A 19651-nucleotide genomic window follows, 5' to 3' on the forward strand; every position below is an offset into this window, starting at 1 on the left:
ATGCCGTGCAAGAGTAGAGAGGTGCCCTCTTGGTAGTGCAAAAGTGAGTGGGGGCTTGTAGGGAGCAACAATGTGCACACTGGGACAGTGGTAGACTATAGGTGGCATGTAGGAGAACAATGTTCTGCCAAGCTAGAATAGTACGATGTGTGGGGTAAAGACAACACGAACATGGGGGTTCCAAAAAAACCATATACTAAATATAGCTATCAATAATGGACACGAACACGTGTGTGTTGGCGCACTAGCATGGGAGAGAGAGCATATTTGGAAAACATAGCTCTTTAACCTCCAAGTCCATGTTAAACATCACGTTGGAGTTTAAAACTTTACTCGTCTATTAATGTATATGGTATATTTACACTTGAACACAATAAGAGACCCCTTATGTACCTCATCTTATAAACATTGGTGTTAATTCCTATACACACACGAAATTGGGTGGTGAAAACGTAACCCTTAAAATTCCAACTACATATTTCAATGGACCGAATAGCCATGTGAGACTATAATAGACTAAAACAGGTCATACATTGGCACCTACAAAGACTCCCCTTCGCTAACTCTACAAGCAAGTCTTGTTGCCACCTAAAAGTAAGGTCTTTCCGTTTCTACCCAGGTCTCTACACAAGCTGCCTCCTAACCATTTATACTTCGTGGGGTTTTGCACCCCTCATTGCTTCAATAAACTTCTCCATGTGAGCATTGGATGAGCCTTGCGCTTGCACAGCCCTCCTTGCAGCATCTCTCAGCTTGCCAGCCCTTCTTCTCATCTCCTTTCCTTCGTCTTCTTGTAAGACTATCCTCAAAACCCTCTCCACTTCTTCACTTTCCACCATGCCATCATCTTGCCTCTTGATGCTCATCCCAACCTTCCAAATGTCAACCACAAACTTGCAATTTGTAGTCTGATCCATAGAAATTGGAAAAGGGATCATGGGCATCCCCATGCTCAAGCTCTCCAATGTTGAATTCCATCCACAATGAGTTAGAAAGGCGCCCACAGAAGGGTGGGACAACACTTGCAGCTGAGGTGCCCATGGGATAATTAGCCCATAATCCTTAGTATCCTCTATGAAATTCTTGGGTAGTATCTCTGATACGTTGTGCAAGGAGGATCTAGGCCTTATCACCCAAAGAAAAGGCTGCTTGCTAGCCGTGATCCCCAAGGCAATGCCCAGTAGATCTTCTGCAGTAGGGTTGAACATACTCCCAAAGGAAATATACAGCACGGATTGCTTTTGCTTACTATCCAGCCACTTTATACTGTCATTCTTCTCCTGCAGCAAGCTTGCACCAACACTAATGTCCTTCATATCACTGCCATCCACCAAGAGGGCAGAAGGGAGCAAAGGCCCTACAAAAGAAACCGACAAGGGCAATTCTATTTGTTGCAGTGCCTCGCAAGATTCCTTCTCAAGCTGCTCATAAGAGTTGATGAGAATTGCATCACAGCTCTCCAGTATGTCAAACTGCTCTCTCAAAATCTTAAAGGTCATTTGAGAGATGTCGTCTACATGGAGTAATGTGGGGAAGTCCGCAGGGTAGAGAGGCGGCACACCAGGTATGTAAGAAACCAGATCATTGCACCCTGTGACATAAAGAGCAAAATTTTGTTTTGAAGAAGAAAAAAGAAAAAAAAAAGCAAGGACAAAGGGAAATGCAGGGATTCAAATTATTCGTGCTCTTACTGCTTACCTGGAGGAGTCTTTTTGTAAGGGAAGAAACCATTGGAGACGAGCTTGGGTGCGTGGTAGTAGATGGAGAAGACTGCAGCAGACTGAGCCCAGAGAAAAACACTTTGAATGTGGAGCTCCTTTGCAATACGGTGAGCCCAAGTGCAGGGTAACCCATGCACAATGCAAGTGACTGGTGGGTTCTTCTTATTCAAGCTTTCCACGAGATCCTTGAAGGGGTCTTTCATGTTCACAAAGGCCTCGTGGAAATTTGGCATCCCTGAGCGAATGTCGCTGTAATCAAAATCAGGGGGTAACCCATTGTCTACCCACACGAAGCGAAGATTTTCTTGTTGAGACTGATCTTCTGCATGAGCTGTATCAGCGGATGAAGATTTTGAGCGCCGGCTCTCTTGGATGCGCTTGTGGTTGTGCTCGTTGTTGACAAAGGTGACGATGAAGTTGTGCTTGATGAGAGCCTCGGCAAGCTGCACCATGGGATTGATCTGGCCTTGGATGGCGTATGGTATCATCACCGCATGAAGCTTTCTGCTACTATGATCATCTTTACTGTTCTCGTTCGTGGTAGGAGAAGAAAGATGGGTGGCTAGCAGGCTTTCGGCCATGGATGCGGCTTTAGAGGGCAAGTATTCGGTTGCCATGGCCAAGCTATAATGGCTGTGTGTGCGTGGGTACCGTCACTCTGTGTGTGTGTGAGAGAGAGAGAGAGAGAGAGAGAGAGAGAGAGACAGAAATTGTGTGGGAGTCTCGAAAGAGAGGAGAGACGCTCCGTTGACTTGTTCAAGAATAACTTTTTGAAAATTTCTAGTGGCCCTGATGGCGAGAGTAAAGATAAGTCTTATAATCCTTAACTTGCCAGCCTCTTTAACACGGCTTATCTCTCTTTCTATACGTGTCTACTTTTTTTCTGTTTACACGGAGTCCACTCCAGGCCTTAAATTTGAAGCCCAATGTCGGGCTTCCTCGATGTACTGGTGACACCTTGTGTCAATATCTTGGGCTTCAAATGACTCTCTGCCTTTAAACTCGGGCTTCCCGCATTACCACACATGTATCTTCTCTACTGCACTATCGCGCTTGTGCTCAAAGTGTGTGCAGCTTTTCAGACCAAACAACTAGTCTAGAAGTACCTAGAATCCCTCGATATATGTATATAAACAGCTCCATCCACGAGAGAATCCCCCAAACTTCAGTCAAACTACCATGCATCTCAACCATGCCTAGTATGGTCATATGCCACATATGAAAGGGTTTCAAGAGCATTACAAACTCCATTGAAAAGTAATAGTTGTGTGTAAATACAAGCCGCAATATGCTTAAAGCTAAAAACCAGCATTTCTCAAGAAAGGACCACCACAAAATCATGTATGCGCTCACATGTAACTAAATCAAAAAATTTATGGCTCTTACCTCTGAGATATAGCATAACAATGGTCATTCGTCAGCATCCTTGCAATCAAAAATCTACTTGCTCGTCACGTGAGGTAGTCCTACCATCATGTAAATAGAGAAGTCAATATGAAATTTAGTATATGTTAGGGAAGGCAACAAAAGATTCATTAAACAAATGAAGTAAGCTATACGAAAGAGACGAACCTGACGAGTAGTGTAAGGGCCCTGCAGGCTGCAGCCACTATTCTCTTTCTGCTTTTGATTCTGTACTTGCTGGTGCGGCGGTGCCTCTTTGCACCATTCCGTACAGTAGCACCTCTGAACCCGTACAGCAGCACAACCCGTACAGCACAACTAGCCTTTGCTGCCTTTGCTGTACAACTAGCCTGCAAGCCCAGGCTTTTCATCGCAGATCTACCCATTTTCTCTCGCACATGTGTTACTCCTTAACCTTGCTTTTCTTGCAACTGTTCTCAGCGCTCCAGCCTCCAGGAGTCCAGGGCCCAGGCCGCACTCTTCCACATTCTGCCCTGTTCCCGTACTATTCTTGCCCATCTGTCTCTGATAACCCACCATTCTTTTATGCCTGCTTTGCGCCACTTCTCGAAGCCCACAGCTCTTGCATAGCCCCCTTCTGCTGCAGAACAAGAGCCCAATTCACCCTTTGACAACATACTAAAGTCTGCACCATGTGAATTGCTGTTATTGCTCTGCAGCAAAGGCAGCAAAGGCAGCAAAAGCTTCTAATTGCAGGTTTTGCGTGCATGACGAGCTTGTCGATGAAAGGTTTGATGATTCATTGGAATGGGGTAGGGCCAATTTGCCATCAAAAGGCACTGTGGCTACCCTCATGGCCTCTGAATTGAGGTCTTCTAGGAAAGAAGAAGCTAATCAAGCTCTCTGGAATGCCATTGTTTCAACAGAAGAAGGCCTTCTTGAAGGGAATCTGCAGAGACATGGAGAGTTTGCAAGTAGGAGGATTGTGAAGAGGGTCATGGAGATGTTGAAGAACAAGAAGGAAAAAGCAAAAAGCCAAAGGGTGAAGGAATTTGCTGAGAAGCATGCAGCTGCCCGCAGAGAAGAATCCAAATGCTAAAGCTACTTCTAAGATGGGAAGGAGTTCAGGAAAAGTGTTGCTTGGTATCTTTAGAATTGCTTGCTATAGCTCTGCCTCAGAGGACAGCCTACCTGCTGATCTCTACTCTTCTTCATCAGTGTCAGAGACGTCGGCGATGAGTTCTTGCTGCATGGTTTGCATGCACACCATGCATGCTTCTGTTGCAGGAAAGCATGCAGATAGGGATGGTGAGATGCAGATGGAAGGGCCTTCTTGTTCATCTATCACTATGACATGTGCATCATCAAAAGTGTGTCATAGTGAGTATCTCATCCCTCTTTGCATCCCTTGGTGCTGCACTGCAGAACTTCTCATCCCCCAGGTTCTCCTTCAGGACCTCCAGCCCCACTGCCAAGAGCAACCAAGGGCTCAATGCATTTGAATCAAAGCTGGCCTCTCAGTTGGAGCAGCTCAAATCAACAGATGAAGCATGCTACCTCAGCATCTCATGGCTCTGCCAAGCCATGGAAGTTGTCCTCTGCACCCATGCCTTTGTAGAGGCCTTTGTCCCTGATCTTCAACAGGCCCTTGCCGATGGTGATACCAAATGGCTTGATGAGTATCTGGAAGACAGTGTAAAGCTACTTGACATCTGCCATGCCCTCAGAGAAGCCCTGTACCTGTTGTTGCTGCTAATGTCATCTTGTTGTACTTGCTATACCAAATCGGTACCTGCCATTAATACTTGCTGAGGTGACTACCTAGTAGTACGAGCCATAGATACCTGTTACTAAGCAGCTTTCAAAGCTCTTGCTCCATAGTCACCTTCACCTGCTTGCACACACTCACAAACTCTCCTTTGAAACTATGTCATAACCAAAATTTAAAAGTATACATGAAAGCTCGAGTTAACATAGCTACTAGAAAACCACATACCAACTTATTGTCCCCATCAAAAAGCATAATGCTCATAACCTGCAACTTATGTCACAACATGCAACTTATGTCACAACATGCAGCTTATATCACAACATGCAACTTATTTCTCTTATGATCACAACCTGCAACTCACAAACCATTAGTAATACATCTTGAATCAAGACAAATGTTAGAGATCAACATGATTGGAGCATAAATGAAATAGCCCAAACATCAATACTTTCATGACGAGCATGTAATACCTCTTCAAGATTGATAATACATTCAATACCAATCACGTTATCACATATCACCTTCCCACCATCAATCTCTACAAATCCATGGCAGCTTTTCTACATTTTCTTAGCTCCCAAATGTGATGGACTGCATCCCAATCTATTTCACTTTGCTTCGGGCCAATAAGAGAGATGCGCATAAGCATCTCAAGAGTCCCCACTTTCAAGCACTGGCGTACGGAGGTCTTAATAGCATTCTGTTTAGAAAAACCTCTTTCACATGAGACCGAGGACACAATTTCATTACATTTGGATAAGTGCGATGCCAATTAGAATTTGCTGCAAAAAGCTGCCATGCTTCCTTCATGTTCATCCCCTCACATGCATAATAAAGTGTGTCAGAGAATGATAAGAGCTCTTCCTTACAACCTTGTGCATCTACAAGATAACCTCCCACCTTACCCAACAACCTGTCCAACCATTCTACCACTTTTTGTTCTCTCTCCTGTGAAGTCTTTGAGCGCTTTGCATCTTTTGGATAAAACTATGGAGAAAACAATTTTGCTGCATTAAAGAAGTAGACATCAGGAAAACGATCATTGACACATTCAATAACTTTCTGCACAAAGTCCTTTGCAAGCTGTTTGCAAGTTTCAACATTTCCATTTCCAAGATCAAGTTGGGTGCCATCTTTATCTCTACCTGGAATACTTACATATAACATCTCATGTAAGTACTCCTCACCATTTTCATTTACATAGCACCAAGTTCCAGTTGTTGTGTCAGACATAAACTTTTGCAAAAACTTGGTACCTTTTGCAAACTCTTGCCCCAAGAACTTACGCCTAAGAGAACTCAAAGTCACCTCAATGTATGCACTCACCGAAGCTATGTCCACAACCTCTTCCTGAAAATACTTGTTAAGCGTATCCAAGTCTTGTAATACATCAGCAAGCATATGAATCACAAAAAGCACCTTATATATGCGTAATTTTGCATACCAAGCAGGTGCTCCCTGCTTCCAAAAGGTAAGAATAGCAGGCATTAGCGTCACCAAACGCTCCATAACACTCCCTCGTGAGAGCCATCTAACCTCGTGTATTTGCAACACCTCCAAAATCTGTAAATTCATCTCCTGTAATAAATTTTGAAAACACGAGTGCCGTATACTAGACGCATGAATCCAAGAATAGATTTTGTTTGCAATTTTGTCTACATAAGATAAGCATGGAAAAGACTTTGATGCATCAAGTATAGCCAATGCCTCTCTATGGGCAATGCAATGCGTATTGACAAGATGAGGCACAACTCTCTTCAGCTTTGCAACTACACCATCATGGCAACCAAGCATTGAGCTGTCACCATCTGTTGCGATACCTACCATGTGCTGCACATCAAGACCAACATCATCCAAAACCTTCAAGATTGCATCATACTTCGTTTGAGCTTGCCCATCTGGCACCACAATCAACCTTGCAAACTGTGTCTTACAAACACCCAAACCATGAGAAGACAAAAACGAGATGTAAACAATCAAATGTTTCTCCAAAGATCTGTCTGTAGTCTCATCAATCATCAAGGAGTAAAAAGGACTCTGCTTGAATTCAATGAGCTGACCATTTTGCAAATATTCAGAGATACAAGAAGCAAATTCTTTACCAGCCATTCCATTCATGTATGCAGAGTAATCATTTTTTACAGGCATACTTTGCACATCTAAAGCATAAGCTAAATCACAAAGCTTTTTATACTTTTTACACGCCAAGTCCTCCTTGGCTATGAAGTACATTAGCTTCATACATGTGATTACTCGTTTTTTCACTTTACATGTCAAGACTGCCATGTGCTCTTGTATTTTGACCCCTCCTTCATTAACACAACGTAATGCAGCAAACTTATGTTCAGGAGATCTTTTATGCTTGCGGATCGCACTCATCTGCATGGTTTTACAACCTTTTCCCTTTCCCCATGGTCCCTTCTGGTTATATCGTTCACACCATAAGCACTTCATAAACTCCTTATCTCCACTCACAACATGCTTAAGAAAACTAAACTTATGCAACCATTCTGGCCTAAATTTTCGGATCTTTTCTTTCTTTGTTGATTTAGAAGTATCATTATCAGATGATGGCATACCAATCATGTCCATGTCATCTTGCAATATGTCGTGACGACTTTCCATGTCAATATCATCATGCTCACTGTAACTTGAAGATCCAAAAATCTCTTGCATTAATTTGGTTGTTGATGATTTGTCTCGTGCACCCTTTTCTTGTACTTTGCCTTTTCCATAAGCATCAAATAAAGTTTTTTGCTTCATCTAGTAAAAGTCAACATTTACTAGTAATCAGCATAAGAGACTAAAATATTAATGGTAGCAGGTACTCTAATTTAGAACAAAAATCATATATGTCGACAATATACCTTTGTTGGGATTGATGGTGCTTGAAATCCATCAAGAGCAATGACATTGGCTCGTGACATCTTCGAAATCTCCTGGATGACTCTCCTGGATGTGCACCACATGTACAAAGAGAGGAATATGTGAAAAACAATAGTACAAAAAGCCATGAGCAGCCAGTCACCACCTTCACATGACCAGAGCAATGCTAATTTGAGAGCCTCCCTTCCACTCGGCAAAGACGCCAGCAAATACGATTTTACTCCCAGGCAGCAGGCTCCCGCGGTGAGCTCAGCACGCTCCTGAGAGAAGACCCAAAGGAGGTGGCAATCACAACAGTAGCATCACCTAGCAGCTCAGCACAAACTGCCAACATGTCAGCATAGATGACATGTTGCCAACATCACCTAGCATCACCTAGCACCTCAACACAAGCTGCCAACATGTCAGTAGCGCTTTTGTTACTGTTGAGTTTCTAGAGTTTCTGTATATCTTTGTACGTTTTGTCTCCCAGCTATATGTTCTTTGATTTGCTCGTGTAATTTAGGGTTTGTTCCATGTCCATAAATGATGGTGCTAACACAAGCCAACAGTAGCAAACCATAACATAATCCAACATGCAGGATCAACTATTACAGCTACAAGCCTACAGGTAGAGCTAGAGGAAGGAAGCAACAAGAATGCTCAACTGATAGTAACAGATTTGGCAGAAGCACATTAGAAAGTTGTTACAGCGAAAAGGGCAAAGCAGTTGTGCAGCATGAGGAGATGCTTAAAAAGAAAAAGCTCTTGGACAAATGCAAACAATAATATGCTAACACTCTCAAAGGAGGAGGAGAAGACTGCTGAAAGCATCAATGAGAAGCTAAAAGTTTGGTTCGGACCAGTTCCTATCTGTACGCCTGCATCCCATGAGGTACATCACACTCCAAAAGTCTAGCAAGAGCAACCAGCGCATGTCGCCATCTGCATGGTGAGCTTGGCACCAACACCAAGAGGCACACCCGCTCAATCACCCACGATGTCCCAATTCCAACGAAAGATGGTAATGGCATCCCAAACCTCACAAAAGGAGAAGCAGAGAACCCTGCAAAAATTGCCTTTCGAGCAGTTAACCGAGAAACCCCTGCTTACCCCTGTCACCCCAGCACAATCCATTTCGCAGCCCCCACCATCGAGCATTTCCCTGCTAAAAAGGCACCCATCAACGTACCCGACACCCTGCTTCCCTCCACCACACAACTAGTGTCACACCTGTTCCACACTAGCCTCTGCCCCCACCACAAGCTTCCACCTCCACCAACCATGTTACCTTGCTCGTAAAAATGGATGAGATGAAGCAAAAGCTCCCCCAGTATAAAGCAAACAAGGCCAAACTCTTAGTAGGCAAAAGGCCTATCTAGGAACTGGTCCGAACCAAACTTTTAGCTTCTCATTGATGCTTTCAGCAGTCTTCTCCTCCTCCTTTGAGAGTGTTAGCATATTATTGTTTGCATTTGTCCAAGAGCTTTTTCTTTTTAAGCATCTCCTCATGCTGCACAACTGCTTTGCCCTTTTCGCTGTAACAACTTTCTAATGTGCTTCTGCCAAATCTGTTACTATCAGTTGAGCATTCTTGTTGCTTCCTTCCTCTAGCTCTACCTGTAGGCTTGTAGCTGTAATAGTTGATCCTGCATGTTGGATTATGTTATGGTTTGCTACTGTTGGCTTGTGTTAGCACCATCATTTATGGACATGGAACAAACCCTAAATTACACGAGCAAATCAAAGAACATATAGCTGGGAGACAAAACGTACAAAGATATACAGAAACTCTAGAAACTCAACAGTAACAAAGGCGCTGCTGACATGTTGGCAGCTTGTGTTGAGGTGCTAGGTGATGCTAGGTGATGTTGGCAACATGTCATCTATGCTGACATGTTGGCAGTTTGTGCTGAGCTGCTAGGTGATGCTACTGTTGTGATTGCCACCTCCTTTGGGTCGTCTCTCAGGAGCGTGCTAAGCTCACCGCCGCGGGAGCCTGCTGCCTGGGAGTAAAATCGTATTTGCTGGCGTCTTTGCCGAGTGGAAGGGAGGCTCTCAAATTAGCATTGCTCTGGTCATGTGAAGGTGGTGACTGGCTGCTCATGGCTTTTTGTACTGTTGTTTTTCACATATTCCTCTCTTTGTACAGGTGGTGCACATCCAGGAGAGTCATCCAGGAGATTTCGAAGATGTCACGAGCCAATGTCATTGCTCTTGATGGATTTCAAGCACCATCAATCCCAACAAAGATATATTGTCGACATATATGATTTTTGTTCTAAATTAGAGTACCTGCTACCATTAATATTTTAGTCTCTTATGCTGATTACTAGTAAATGTTGACTTTTACTAGATGAAGCAAAAAACTTTATTTGATGCTTATGGAAAAGGCAAAGTACAAGAAAAGGGTGCACGAGACAAATCATCAACAACCAAATTAATGCAAGAGATTTTTGGATCTTCAAGTTACAGTGAGCATGATGATATTGACATGGAAAGTCGTCACGACATATTGCAAGATGACATGGACATGATTGGTATGCCATCATCTGATAATGATACTTCTAAATCAACAAAGAAAGAAAAGATCCGAAAATTTAGGCCAGAATGGTTGCATAAGTTTAGTTTTCTTAAGCATGTTGTGAGTGGAGATAAGGAGTTTATGAAGTGCTTATGGTGTGAACGATATAACCAGAAGGGACCATGGGGAAAGGGAAAAGGTTGTAAAACCATGCAGATGAGTGCGATCCGCAAGCATAAAAGATCTCCTGAACATAAGTTTGCTGCATTACGTTGTGTTAATGAAGGAGGGGTCAAAATACAAGAGCACATGGCAGTCTTGACATGTAAAGTGAAAAAACGAGTAATCACATGTATGAAGCTAATGTACTTCATAGCCAAGGAGGACTTGGCGTGTAAAAAGTATAAAAAGCTTTGTGATTTAGCTTATGCTTTAGATGTGCAAAGTATGCCTGTAAAAAATGATTACTCTGCATACATGAATGGAATGGCTGGTAAAGAATTTGCTTCTTGTATCTCTGAATATTTGCAAAATGGTCAGCTCATTGAATTCAAGCAGAGTCCTTTTTACTCCTTGATGATTGATGAGACTACAGACAGATCTTTGGAGAAACATTTGATTGTTTACATCTCGTTTTTGTCTTCTCATGGTTTGGGTGTTTGTAAGACACAGTTTGCAAGGTTGATTGTGGTGCCAGATGGGCAAGCTCAAACAAAGTATGATGCAATCTTGAAGGTTTTGGATGATGTTGGTCTTGATGTGCAGCACATGGTAGGTATCGCAACAGATGGTGACAGCTCAATGCTTGGTTGCCATGATGGTGTAGTTGCAAAGCTGAAGAGAGTTGTGCCTCATCTTGTCAATACGCATTGCATTGCCCATAGAGAGGCATTGGCTATACTTGATGCATCAAAGTCTTTTCCATGCTTATCTTATGTAGATAAAATTGCAAACAAAATCTATTCTTGGATTCATGCGTCTAGTATACGGCACTCGTGTTTTCAAAATTTATTACAGGAGATGAATTTACAAATTTTGGAGGTGTTGCAAATACACGAGGTTAGATGGCTCTCACGAGGGAGTGTTATGGAGCGTTTGGTGACGCTAATGCCTGCTATTCTTACCTTTTGGAAGCAGGGAGCACCTGCTTGGTATGCAAAATTACGCATATATAAGGTGCTTTTTGTGATTCATATGCTTGCTGATGTATTACAAGACTTGGATACGCTTAACAAGTATTTTTCAGGAAGAGGTTGTGGACATAGCTTCGGTGAGTGCATACATTGAGGTGACTTTGAGTTCTCTTAGGCGTAAGTTCTTGGGGCAAGAGTTTGCAAAAGGTACCAAGTTTTTGCAAAAGTTTATGTCTGACACAACAACTGGAACTTGGTGCTATGTAAATGAAAATGGTGAGGAGTACTTACATGAGATGTTATATGTAAGTATTCCAGGTAGAGATAAAGATGGCACCCAACTTGATCTTGGAAATGGAAATGTTGAAACTTGCAAACAGCTTGCAAAGGACTTTGTGCAGAAAGTTATTGAATGTGTCAATGATCGTTTTCCTTATGTCTACTTCTTTAATGCAGCAAAATTGTTTTCTCCACAGTTTTATCCAAAAGATGCAAAGCGCTCAAAGACTTCACAGGAGAGAGAACAAAAAGTGGTAGAATGGTTGGACAGGTTGTTGGGTAAGGTGGGAGGTTATCTTGTAGATGCACAAGGTTGTAAGGAAGAGCTCTTATCATTCTCTGACACACTTTATTATGCATGTGAGGGGATGAACATGAAGGAAGCATGGCAGCTTTTTGCAGCAAATTCTAATTGGCATCGCACTTATCCAAATGTAATGAAATTGTGGCAGTTTATCCTTCTTCTTCCTATGTCCTCGGTCTCATGTGAAAGAGGTTTTTCTAAACAGAATGCTATTAAGACCTCCGTACGCCAGTGCTTGAAAGTGGGGACTCTTGAGATGCTTATGCGCATCTCTCTTATTGGCCCGAAGCAAAGTGAAATAGATTGGGATGCAGTCCATCACATTTGGGAGCTAAGAAAATGTAGAAAAGCTGCCATGGATTTGTAGAGATTGATGGTGGGAAGGTGATATGTGATAACGTGATTGGTATTGAATGTATTATCAATCTTGAAGAGGTATTACATGCTCGTCATGAAAGTATTGATGTTTGGGCTATTTCATTTATGCTCCAATCATGTTGATCTCTAACATTTGTCTTGATTCAAGATGTATTACTAATGGTTTGTGAGTTGCAGGTTGTGATCATAAGAGAAATAAGTTGCATGTTGTGATATAAGCTGCATGTTGTGACATAAGTTGCATGTTGTGACATAAGTTGCATGTTGTGACATAAGTTGCAGGTTATGAGCATTATGCTTTTTGATGGGGACAATAAGTTGGTATGTGGTTTTCTAGTAGCTATGTTAACTCGAGCTTTCATGTATACTTTTAAATTTTGGTTATGACATAGTTTCAAAGGAGAGTTTGTGAGTGTGTGCAAGCAGGTGAAGGTGACTATGGAGCAAGAGCTTTGAAAGCTGCTTAGTAACAGGTATCTATGGCTGGTACTACTAGGTAGTCACCTCAGCAAGTATTAATGGCAGGTACCGATTTGGTATAGCAAGTACAACAAGATGACATTAGCAGCAACAGCAGGTACAGGGCTTCTCTGAGGGCATGGCAGATGTCAAGTAGCTTTACACTGTCTTCCAGATACTCATCAAGCCATTTGGTATCACCATCGGCAAGGGCCTGTTGAAGATCAGGGACAAAGGCCTCTACAAAGGCATGGGTGCAGAGGACAACTTCCATGGCTTGGCAGAGCCATGAGATGCTGAGGTAGCATGCTTCATCTGTTGATTTGAGCTGCTCCAACTGAGAGGCCAGCTCTGATTCAAATGCATTGAGCCCTTGGTTGCTCTTGGCAGTGGGGCTGGAGGTCCTGAAGGAGAACCTGGGGGATGAGAAGTTCTGCAGTGCAGCACCAAGGGATGCAAAGAGGGATGAGCTACTCACTATGACACACTTTTGATGATGCACATGTCATAGTGATAGATGAACAAGAAGGCCCTTCCATCTGCATCTCACCATCCCTATCTGCATGCTTTCCTGCAACAGAAGCATGCATGGTGTGCATGCAAACCATGCAGCAAGAACTCATCGCCGACGTCTCTGACACTGATGAAGAAGAGTAGAGATCAGCAGGTAGGCTGTCCTCTGAGGCAGAGCTATAGCAAGCAATTCTAAAGATACCAAGCAACACTTTTCCTGAACTCCTTTCCATCTTAGAAGTAGCTTTAGCATTTGGATTCTTCTCTGTGGGCAGCTGCATGCTTCTCAGCAAATTCCTTCACCCTTTGGCTTTTTGCTTTTTCCTTCTTGTTCTTCAACATCTCCATGACCCTCTTCACAATCCTCCTGCTTGCAAACTCTCCATGTCTCTGCAGATTCCCTTCAAGAAGGCCTTCTTCTGTTGAAACAATGGCATTCCAGAGAGCTTGATTAGCTTCTTCTTTCCTAGAAGACCTCAATTCAGAGGCTATGAGGGTAGCCACAGTGCCTTTTGATGGCAAATTGGCCCTACCCCATTCCAATGAATCATCAAACCTTTCATCGACAAGCTCGTCATGCACGCAAAACCTGCAATTAGAAGCTTTTGCTGCCTTTGCTGCCTTTGCTGCAGAGCAATAACAGCAATTCACATGGTGCAGACTTTAGTATGCTGTCAAAGGGTGAATTGGGCTCTTGTTCTGCAGCAGAAGGGGGCTATGCAAGAGCTGTGGGCTTCGAGAAGTGGCGCAAAGCAGGCATAAAAGAATGGTGGGTTATCAGAGACAGATGGGCAAGAATAGTACGGGAACAGGGCAGAATGTGGAAGAGTGCGGCCTGGGCCCTGGACTCCTGGAGGCTGGAGCGCTGAGAACAGTTGCAAGAAAAGCAAGGTTAAGGAGTAACACATGTGCGAGAGAAAATGGGTAGATCTGCGATGAAAAGCCTGGGCTTGCAGGCTAGTTGTACAGCAAAGGCAGCAAAGGCTAGTTGTGCTGTACGGGTTGTGCTGTTGTACGGGTTCAGAGGTGCTACTGTACGGAATGGTGCAGAGAGGCACCGCCGCACCAGCAAGTACAGAATCAAAAGCAGAAAGAGAATAGTGGCTGCAGCCTGCAGGGCCCTTACACTACTCGTCAGGTTCGTCTCTTTCGTATAGCTTACTTCATTTGTTTAATGAATCTTTTGTTGCCTTCCCTAACATATACTAAATTTCATATTGACTTCTCTATTTACATGATGGTAGGACTACCTCACGTGACGAGCAAGTAGATTTTTGATTGCAAGGATGCTGACGAATGACCATTGTTATGCTATATCTCAGAGGTAAGAGCCATAAATTTTTTGATTTAGTTACATGTGAGCGCATACATGATTTTGTGGTGGTCCTTTCTTGAGAAATGCTGGTTTTTAGCTTTAAGCATATTGCGGCTTGTATTTACACACAACTATTACTTTTCAATGGAGTTTGTAATGCTCTTGAAACCCTTTCATATGTGGCATATGACCATACTAGGCATGGTTGAGATGCATGGTAGTTTGACTGAAGTTTGGGGGATTCTCTCGTGGATGGAGCTGTTTATATACATATATCGAGGGATTCTAGGTACTTCTAGACTAGTTGTTTGGTCTGAAAAGCTGCACACACTTTGAGCACAAGCGCGATAGTGCACTAGAGAAGATACATGTGTGGTAATGCGGGAAGCCCGAGTTTAAAGGCAGAGAGTCATTTGAAGCCCAAGATATTGACACAAGCTGTCACCAGTACATCGAGGAAGCCCGACATTGGGCTTCAAATTTAAGGCCTGACTGTCATGCTGCATCGCCAGACGTACACGGGATCGATATTTGAGACGAATAAAAAATAAAACCTTATAAAACTCATTTGGTGATCCACAGACATTACATGTATATGAAGCTAATCCACAATCTTTCGCAATCTTAGATTGTAAATTCCAAGGAGTCCAAAGCTCTCATTATAAATGTCTCGACCATACAAACCTAACAATAATCTAGGTTCAAACAAATAAAGATATTCCATATTGGCAAATGAAATGAATCAATCATAATTTATATTTTTTAAATAAAACGTAAAAGCTACATAAAAAGCAAGTTTCTATATATACCATAATACACATGTGCTCTCTAATAGTTCGTTAGTTAGAAATGTTGTTGCTTGTCCTTTCCAAAATGGAGGATCTACAATTGAGCCATGAAAATTAAAATAGATTATGGTAAATGTTGTCAGAGGAATTGATCGCTTATCCCCGAGCAACATGCTCAGAGTCTCTCCTTATATGCAGCATACACCAGGCGAATACGAACCCAACACAATATAGACACAGACCACAGGCTACAGAAAGCTACTTAGTTGATCACCTAATGAAAGGTACAAAGACACCGATGGCTTAATAGATAACCCTACTTAAAAAAATACATGAACGAAAATGAATATACAGAGACAAAGTTCAGGATCCATTCTTTTATATTTCTTGCTTGCAGTATCCGTTGGTATTGTGATTCCCCTAGTGCTGGGTGTTAAGGAAGCTTCGTTCTTGTAATAAAGTGCTCTGGCTAACATTCGGCTCGCCCTGACAATTGGCGGTGCTAACGTGCGGCTTTGTGGTAGGGTAGCTACCCGGCTACTTTGCAGCTCTGGCCCGTGGCACAAGCTAGCCTATGCTTGGCACGCCCGATGAGTTGGATTCCCAATCCAATGACTCAAACCCAAAAAAAAAAACTTGCAGCCTTCCGGAATGTTAAATGCTCCTTAGCATTTTGTCGATTAGCAATTACCTAGAGATGGGCACCATGTTAGATGCTCCTTAGCATCTAACACGCCCGAGGGAGTTATGATCACAGTCTTGGGAGAGGCTCAACGAGTGACCCCTCCTCGGAAACCTTCATGCCCAAACTTCTAAATCCAATGGCAGGCACATCCAGGCCCTGGAAGAGGAAGAACGGGTCTGGAAGGTGGAAGATAAACGATGCCTTCTATGAGATGGATTCCGGGGATTGATTGTCGCAAGCAGACTTCCGAGAGAAGAATTCTGGGGATTGATTGTCGCAAGCATCTCGTCCTTGTCTTTCTTGTCGCTTTGCTTCTGCTCTTTATATGATGTCATCATGGCTGGCGAGACTAACTGATCATGCAACTTGTCATAGTTCTTCTTGAGAGCCACGGCATAATCCTTCAGTAGAACCATGGCCGCTTCTTCTTTAAAGGAGAAACTTCCGACACCACGGCTAGTTGCATATTTTCCATGTCAATAGTTGCCACCAAGTTTGGTTCGGACCAGTTCCTAGATAGGCCTTTTGCCTACTAAGAGTTTGGCCTATACTGGGGGAGCTTTTGCTTCATCTCATCCATTTTTACGAGCAAGGCACCATGGTTGGTGGAGGTGGAAGCTTGTGGTGGGGGCAGAGGCTAGTGTGGAACAGGTGTGACACTAGTTGTGTGGTGGAGGGAAGCAGGGTGTCGGGTACGTTGATGGGTGCCTTTTTAGCAGGGAAATGCTCGATGGTGGGGGCTGCGAAATGGATTGTGCTGGGGTGACAGGGGTAAGCAGGGGTTTCTCGGTTAACTGCTCGAAAGGCAGTTTTTGCAGGGTTCTCTGCTTCTCCTTTTGTGAGGTTTGGGATGCCATTACCATCTTTCGTTGGAATTGGGACATCGTGGGTGATTGAGCGGGTGTGCCTCTTGGTGTTGGTGCCAAGCTCACCATGCAGATGGCGACATGCGCTGGTTGCTCTTGCTAGACTTTTGGAGTGTGATGTACCTCATGGGATGCAGGCGTACAGATAGGGAGGTACTTTGGCTTTGACAGTTGGAGAAAGGTTTTCGCATGTTAGTAGCTAGCTCTTCTTCTTATGTGTGTTGCTCTTCTGCAAGCAGTTGGCGTTTTTGGTGCCCAGGTAGTGTTGCACGTTGACGATGTTGGTGATGATGCTAGAGAAAGGTTCGAAGGTTACCATGGCCCGGTAGAGCAGAACAGGTGGTTTGCGAGAGAGAAGGGAGGAGGGAGCTGCAAGCGAAAGGTTGAGGCTTTCAATGTGAGAAGAGGTGCTGCATGTAGATAGATAGATACACAAGAGTTAACCGGAGTTTACGGTGATTTAAAAAGAGTTATCGTGCATGATTGGTGCACATCTGTTGAATATTCATGATGGGGCTGCATCACATCGCTCGGCACTCGAGACGAATCTTCCATGATTGTTCAAAGAGGGTCAATGTCATCAAGGTGATGGATACCCAGGTAGTGGGTTAATGGCACCGCCACATCGATGAAGGGATTACGTGGCATCGGCATGTGGTATGGTCGCCAGAGGCGATAGCCATTGATCGGCTTCTAGAAATGTTCTCCATTGAGTGTGCCAAGTAGGAAGGTACCGTCGTAGATTTTTTCCACTACCCAGAATAGCCTTGTCCACCAGAGCTGCAATTTTCCCGGATGCAGATCCATGCGAGACTGGAATAACAGGACTAGATCTTCTTTCTTGAATGTGTGGAACTTGGAGTGGTGATCGACCCACTTCTTCCTTCGCTCTTCCTTCGCTTCTGGATGACTGTGGTGTGACGAAGAAGCTTTTGAAGTGTTGTTCATCCAACTTGGGGAGTTGGTTCAGGCGATGTTGCAGGGACTCTTTTTCTTCATCCAACTCGAGGAGTTGGTTCAGGCGATGTTTCAGGGACTCTTTCAGGCTTAACTTCTCTACAATAGCAATTCGGAGGCTTGCCACTAGGAATTCCATCAGTACGGCTACCTCTGTGCCATATACTAGTTTGAATGGGGTCATTCCGGTCGAGACCTTGTATGCTGTGTGAAATGCCCATAAAGCTGAGTACAGCTTTTCATCCTAGTCAGTGTGGTTTTCATCGACCAGCTTTGTGAGGATCCCCTTGAGGGTTTTGTTGGTCGATTATGCTTGACCATTGGCCTACGGATAATACATTATGGAACGTTTATATGGATTATGAGATGCTAGGTGACTAGTTTCTAGATGACATCATTTACAAAGTGTTTGCCTTGGTCACTAATCAGCTCGATCGGGCATCCAACTTCAAAGAGGAGGCATCTTGATTATAATTGAAGCTTTGCAGAGCTACTTCTATTGGCTTAGCATGAGAAAGGACATTGAGTGATAAACTCGAGAATGTTTGGTTTGTCAAAAGGTCAAATTTGATTGACAAAATCCATCATGAGATCATTGCAAGCATTGCCTATTTTGAATGTTCCATTATGGAGAGTATGGCTATGGATTTTAGCTTTGCATTTCCAAAGTTAGGAATGGGAATGATGGTATGTGAACCTTTTCATAGTACAAAGAAGATTAATGATGTATATTATCAGTTGGACCTTCCAGATCATTGGAGGATATATAATGCCTTCCATGTCAGTTTATTAAAACCATATACGAGATTACCCCTAGAGGAGCCTATTTCCAAGGATCCACTAGAGGTGGAAGAACAAAGATTTTGCAACCAAAATAGAATGTGTTTCATTCTATGAGAAAAAGAGGAAAGACAGCCGGTGAAAATTTCCTCTTGAAGAATTATTCAACATTACACGCAAAATAGATGCCATCAATCTTGGTCCGTCGAGCATGCACACAAGTGAGACCTCCTCTAATGCATTGGGCAATATTAGGGTTGGATATGTCACTGAATGAAGGCCTCTAAGTCCACACAAAGCAAGCAGGACCTACATTCTAGCAAGCCCAAGAGATGTAAGAGTGCTCACCAATCATGTGCCCAGAAGCGTCTCTGATGTGGAAGTTCTATAGGATATGTTGTTTCTCAATCTCCTCTATATGAGTGGGATATGGGTGAATGAGGCATCATGTGAGAGAATACCAAACACGTGGTAAACTACCAAGAAATGCTCAATGAAGTAGCTGATACATAGCTAACAATAGTGAAACTCTAGCTGATAGAAGGCCTCCAATCTCCACTAAGGTGACGATGACAATGACACACACCATCCCAAAGTAAGATATTCAAAGTGTGATCTCCTAGAGTGAGCTCTCAAACCATTAATTTGTCCAATAAAACCTTGCTATGTGTCTTAGAGTCTATGATGCCCAAACTCCCATCTTGTGTCCATGAAATAATTGTCTCCAAAGTGACTCTAGCTCTCGTATCTGAAGTGCCATCTAAGCCAGCCCACAAATAATTCCGGATCAACCCCATTGTAGCTAAGAGATGGAAGAGCATGAAAGGCACCAACAAGAAGCGACATACCAAGTTGTGGCCAAGAGAACCTAGTTAACTACCAAGGCCTTGCCAGCCAAAGAAAGTCTAGTTAAACTCAAAAAATCCAACTTTATCCTGCTATAGAGGA

General features: G+C 43.3%; 3 protein-coding genes and 1 long non-coding RNA gene across 4 annotated transcripts; 1 reads left to right on the forward strand and 3 right to left on the reverse strand.

The window, feature by feature from the left end:
* Positions 1 to 484: 484 nt before the first annotated feature.
* LOC147618375 (7-deoxyloganetin glucosyltransferase-like) lies at positions 485 to 2502 on the reverse strand. Its single transcript, XM_086774811.1, has 2 exons — positions 1699 to 2502; positions 485 to 1591 (listed from the first exon to the last, which is right to left on the reverse strand). The coding sequence occupies exons 1-2, from the start codon at positions 2336 to 2338 to the stop codon at positions 648 to 650; spliced, it is 1584 nt and encodes a 527-aa protein (XP_086630937.1). The 5' UTR covers positions 2339 to 2502; the 3' UTR covers positions 485 to 647.
* Positions 2503 to 2929: 427 nt separating this feature from the next.
* LOC147618376 (uncharacterized) lies at positions 2930 to 4483 on the reverse strand. Its single transcript, XR_015262156.1, has 2 exons — positions 3294 to 4483; positions 2930 to 3187 (listed from the first exon to the last, which is right to left on the reverse strand). It is a non-coding gene; the product is annotated as an uncharacterized LOC147618376 (long non-coding RNA).
* Positions 4484 to 5778: 1295 nt separating this feature from the next.
* LOC147618377 (uncharacterized) lies at positions 5779 to 7818 on the reverse strand. The gene is made up of 2 exons (XM_086775143.1): positions 7725 to 7818; positions 5779 to 7620 (listed from the first exon to the last, which is right to left on the reverse strand). Exons 1-2 carry the CDS (start codon positions 7782 to 7784, stop codon positions 5845 to 5847), a joined length of 1836 nt encoding a protein of 611 aa, XP_086631269.1. The 5' UTR covers positions 7785 to 7818; the 3' UTR covers positions 5779 to 5844.
* Positions 7819 to 9618: 1800 nt separating this feature from the next.
* Positions 9619 to 13504, forward strand: LOC147618378 (uncharacterized). The gene is made up of 5 exons (XM_086775237.1): positions 9619 to 9734; positions 9875 to 9929; positions 10079 to 11305; positions 11463 to 12584; positions 12623 to 13504. Exons 1-4 carry the CDS (start codon positions 9619 to 9621, stop codon positions 12327 to 12329), a joined length of 2265 nt encoding a protein of 754 aa, XP_086631363.1. The 3' UTR covers positions 12330 to 12584; positions 12623 to 13504.
* The last annotated feature ends 6147 nt before the right edge of the window (positions 13505 to 19651 follow it).

This window comes from Cibotium barometz, chromosome 35, assembly GCF_041138505.1.
Source record: "Cibotium barometz isolate CiBa-2024 chromosome 35, ASM4113850v1, whole genome shotgun sequence".
In the NCBI taxonomy this organism is placed as follows: domain Eukaryota; kingdom Viridiplantae; phylum Streptophyta; class Polypodiopsida; order Cyatheales; family Cibotiaceae; genus Cibotium; species Cibotium barometz.

Excerpts from the sequence above, each read along its gene's own strand:
- LOC147618377 (XM_086775143.1), bottom strand. The coding sequence starts at position 7,784 with ATGTCACGAGCCAATGTCATTGCTCTTGATGGATTTCAAGCACCATCA. Across the intron at positions 7,621-7,724 it reads CACCATCAATCCCAACAAAG|ATGAAGCAAAAAACTTTATT; the intron begins GTATATTGTCGA and ends GACTTTTACTAG.
- LOC147618375 (XM_086774811.1), bottom strand. The coding sequence starts at position 2,338 with ATGGCAACCGAATACTTGCCCTCTAAAGCCGCATCCATGGCCGAAAGC. Across the intron at positions 1,592-1,698 it reads TTACAAAAAGACTCCTCCAG|GGTGCAATGATCTGGTTTCT; the intron begins GTAAGCAGTAAG and ends TTTATGTCACAG.
- LOC147618378 (XM_086775237.1), top strand. The coding sequence starts at position 9,619 with ATGTTGGCAGTTTGTGCTGAGCTGCTAGGTGATGCTACTGTTGTGATT. Across the intron at positions 9,930-10,078 it reads CGAAGATGTCACGAGCCAAT|ATGAAGCAAAAAACTTTATT; the intron begins GTCATTGCTCTT and ends GACTTTTACTAG. Across the intron at positions 11,306-11,462 it reads AGGTGTTGCAAATACACGAG|ACTTGGATACGCTTAACAAG; the intron begins GTTAGATGGCTC and ends ATGTATTACAAG.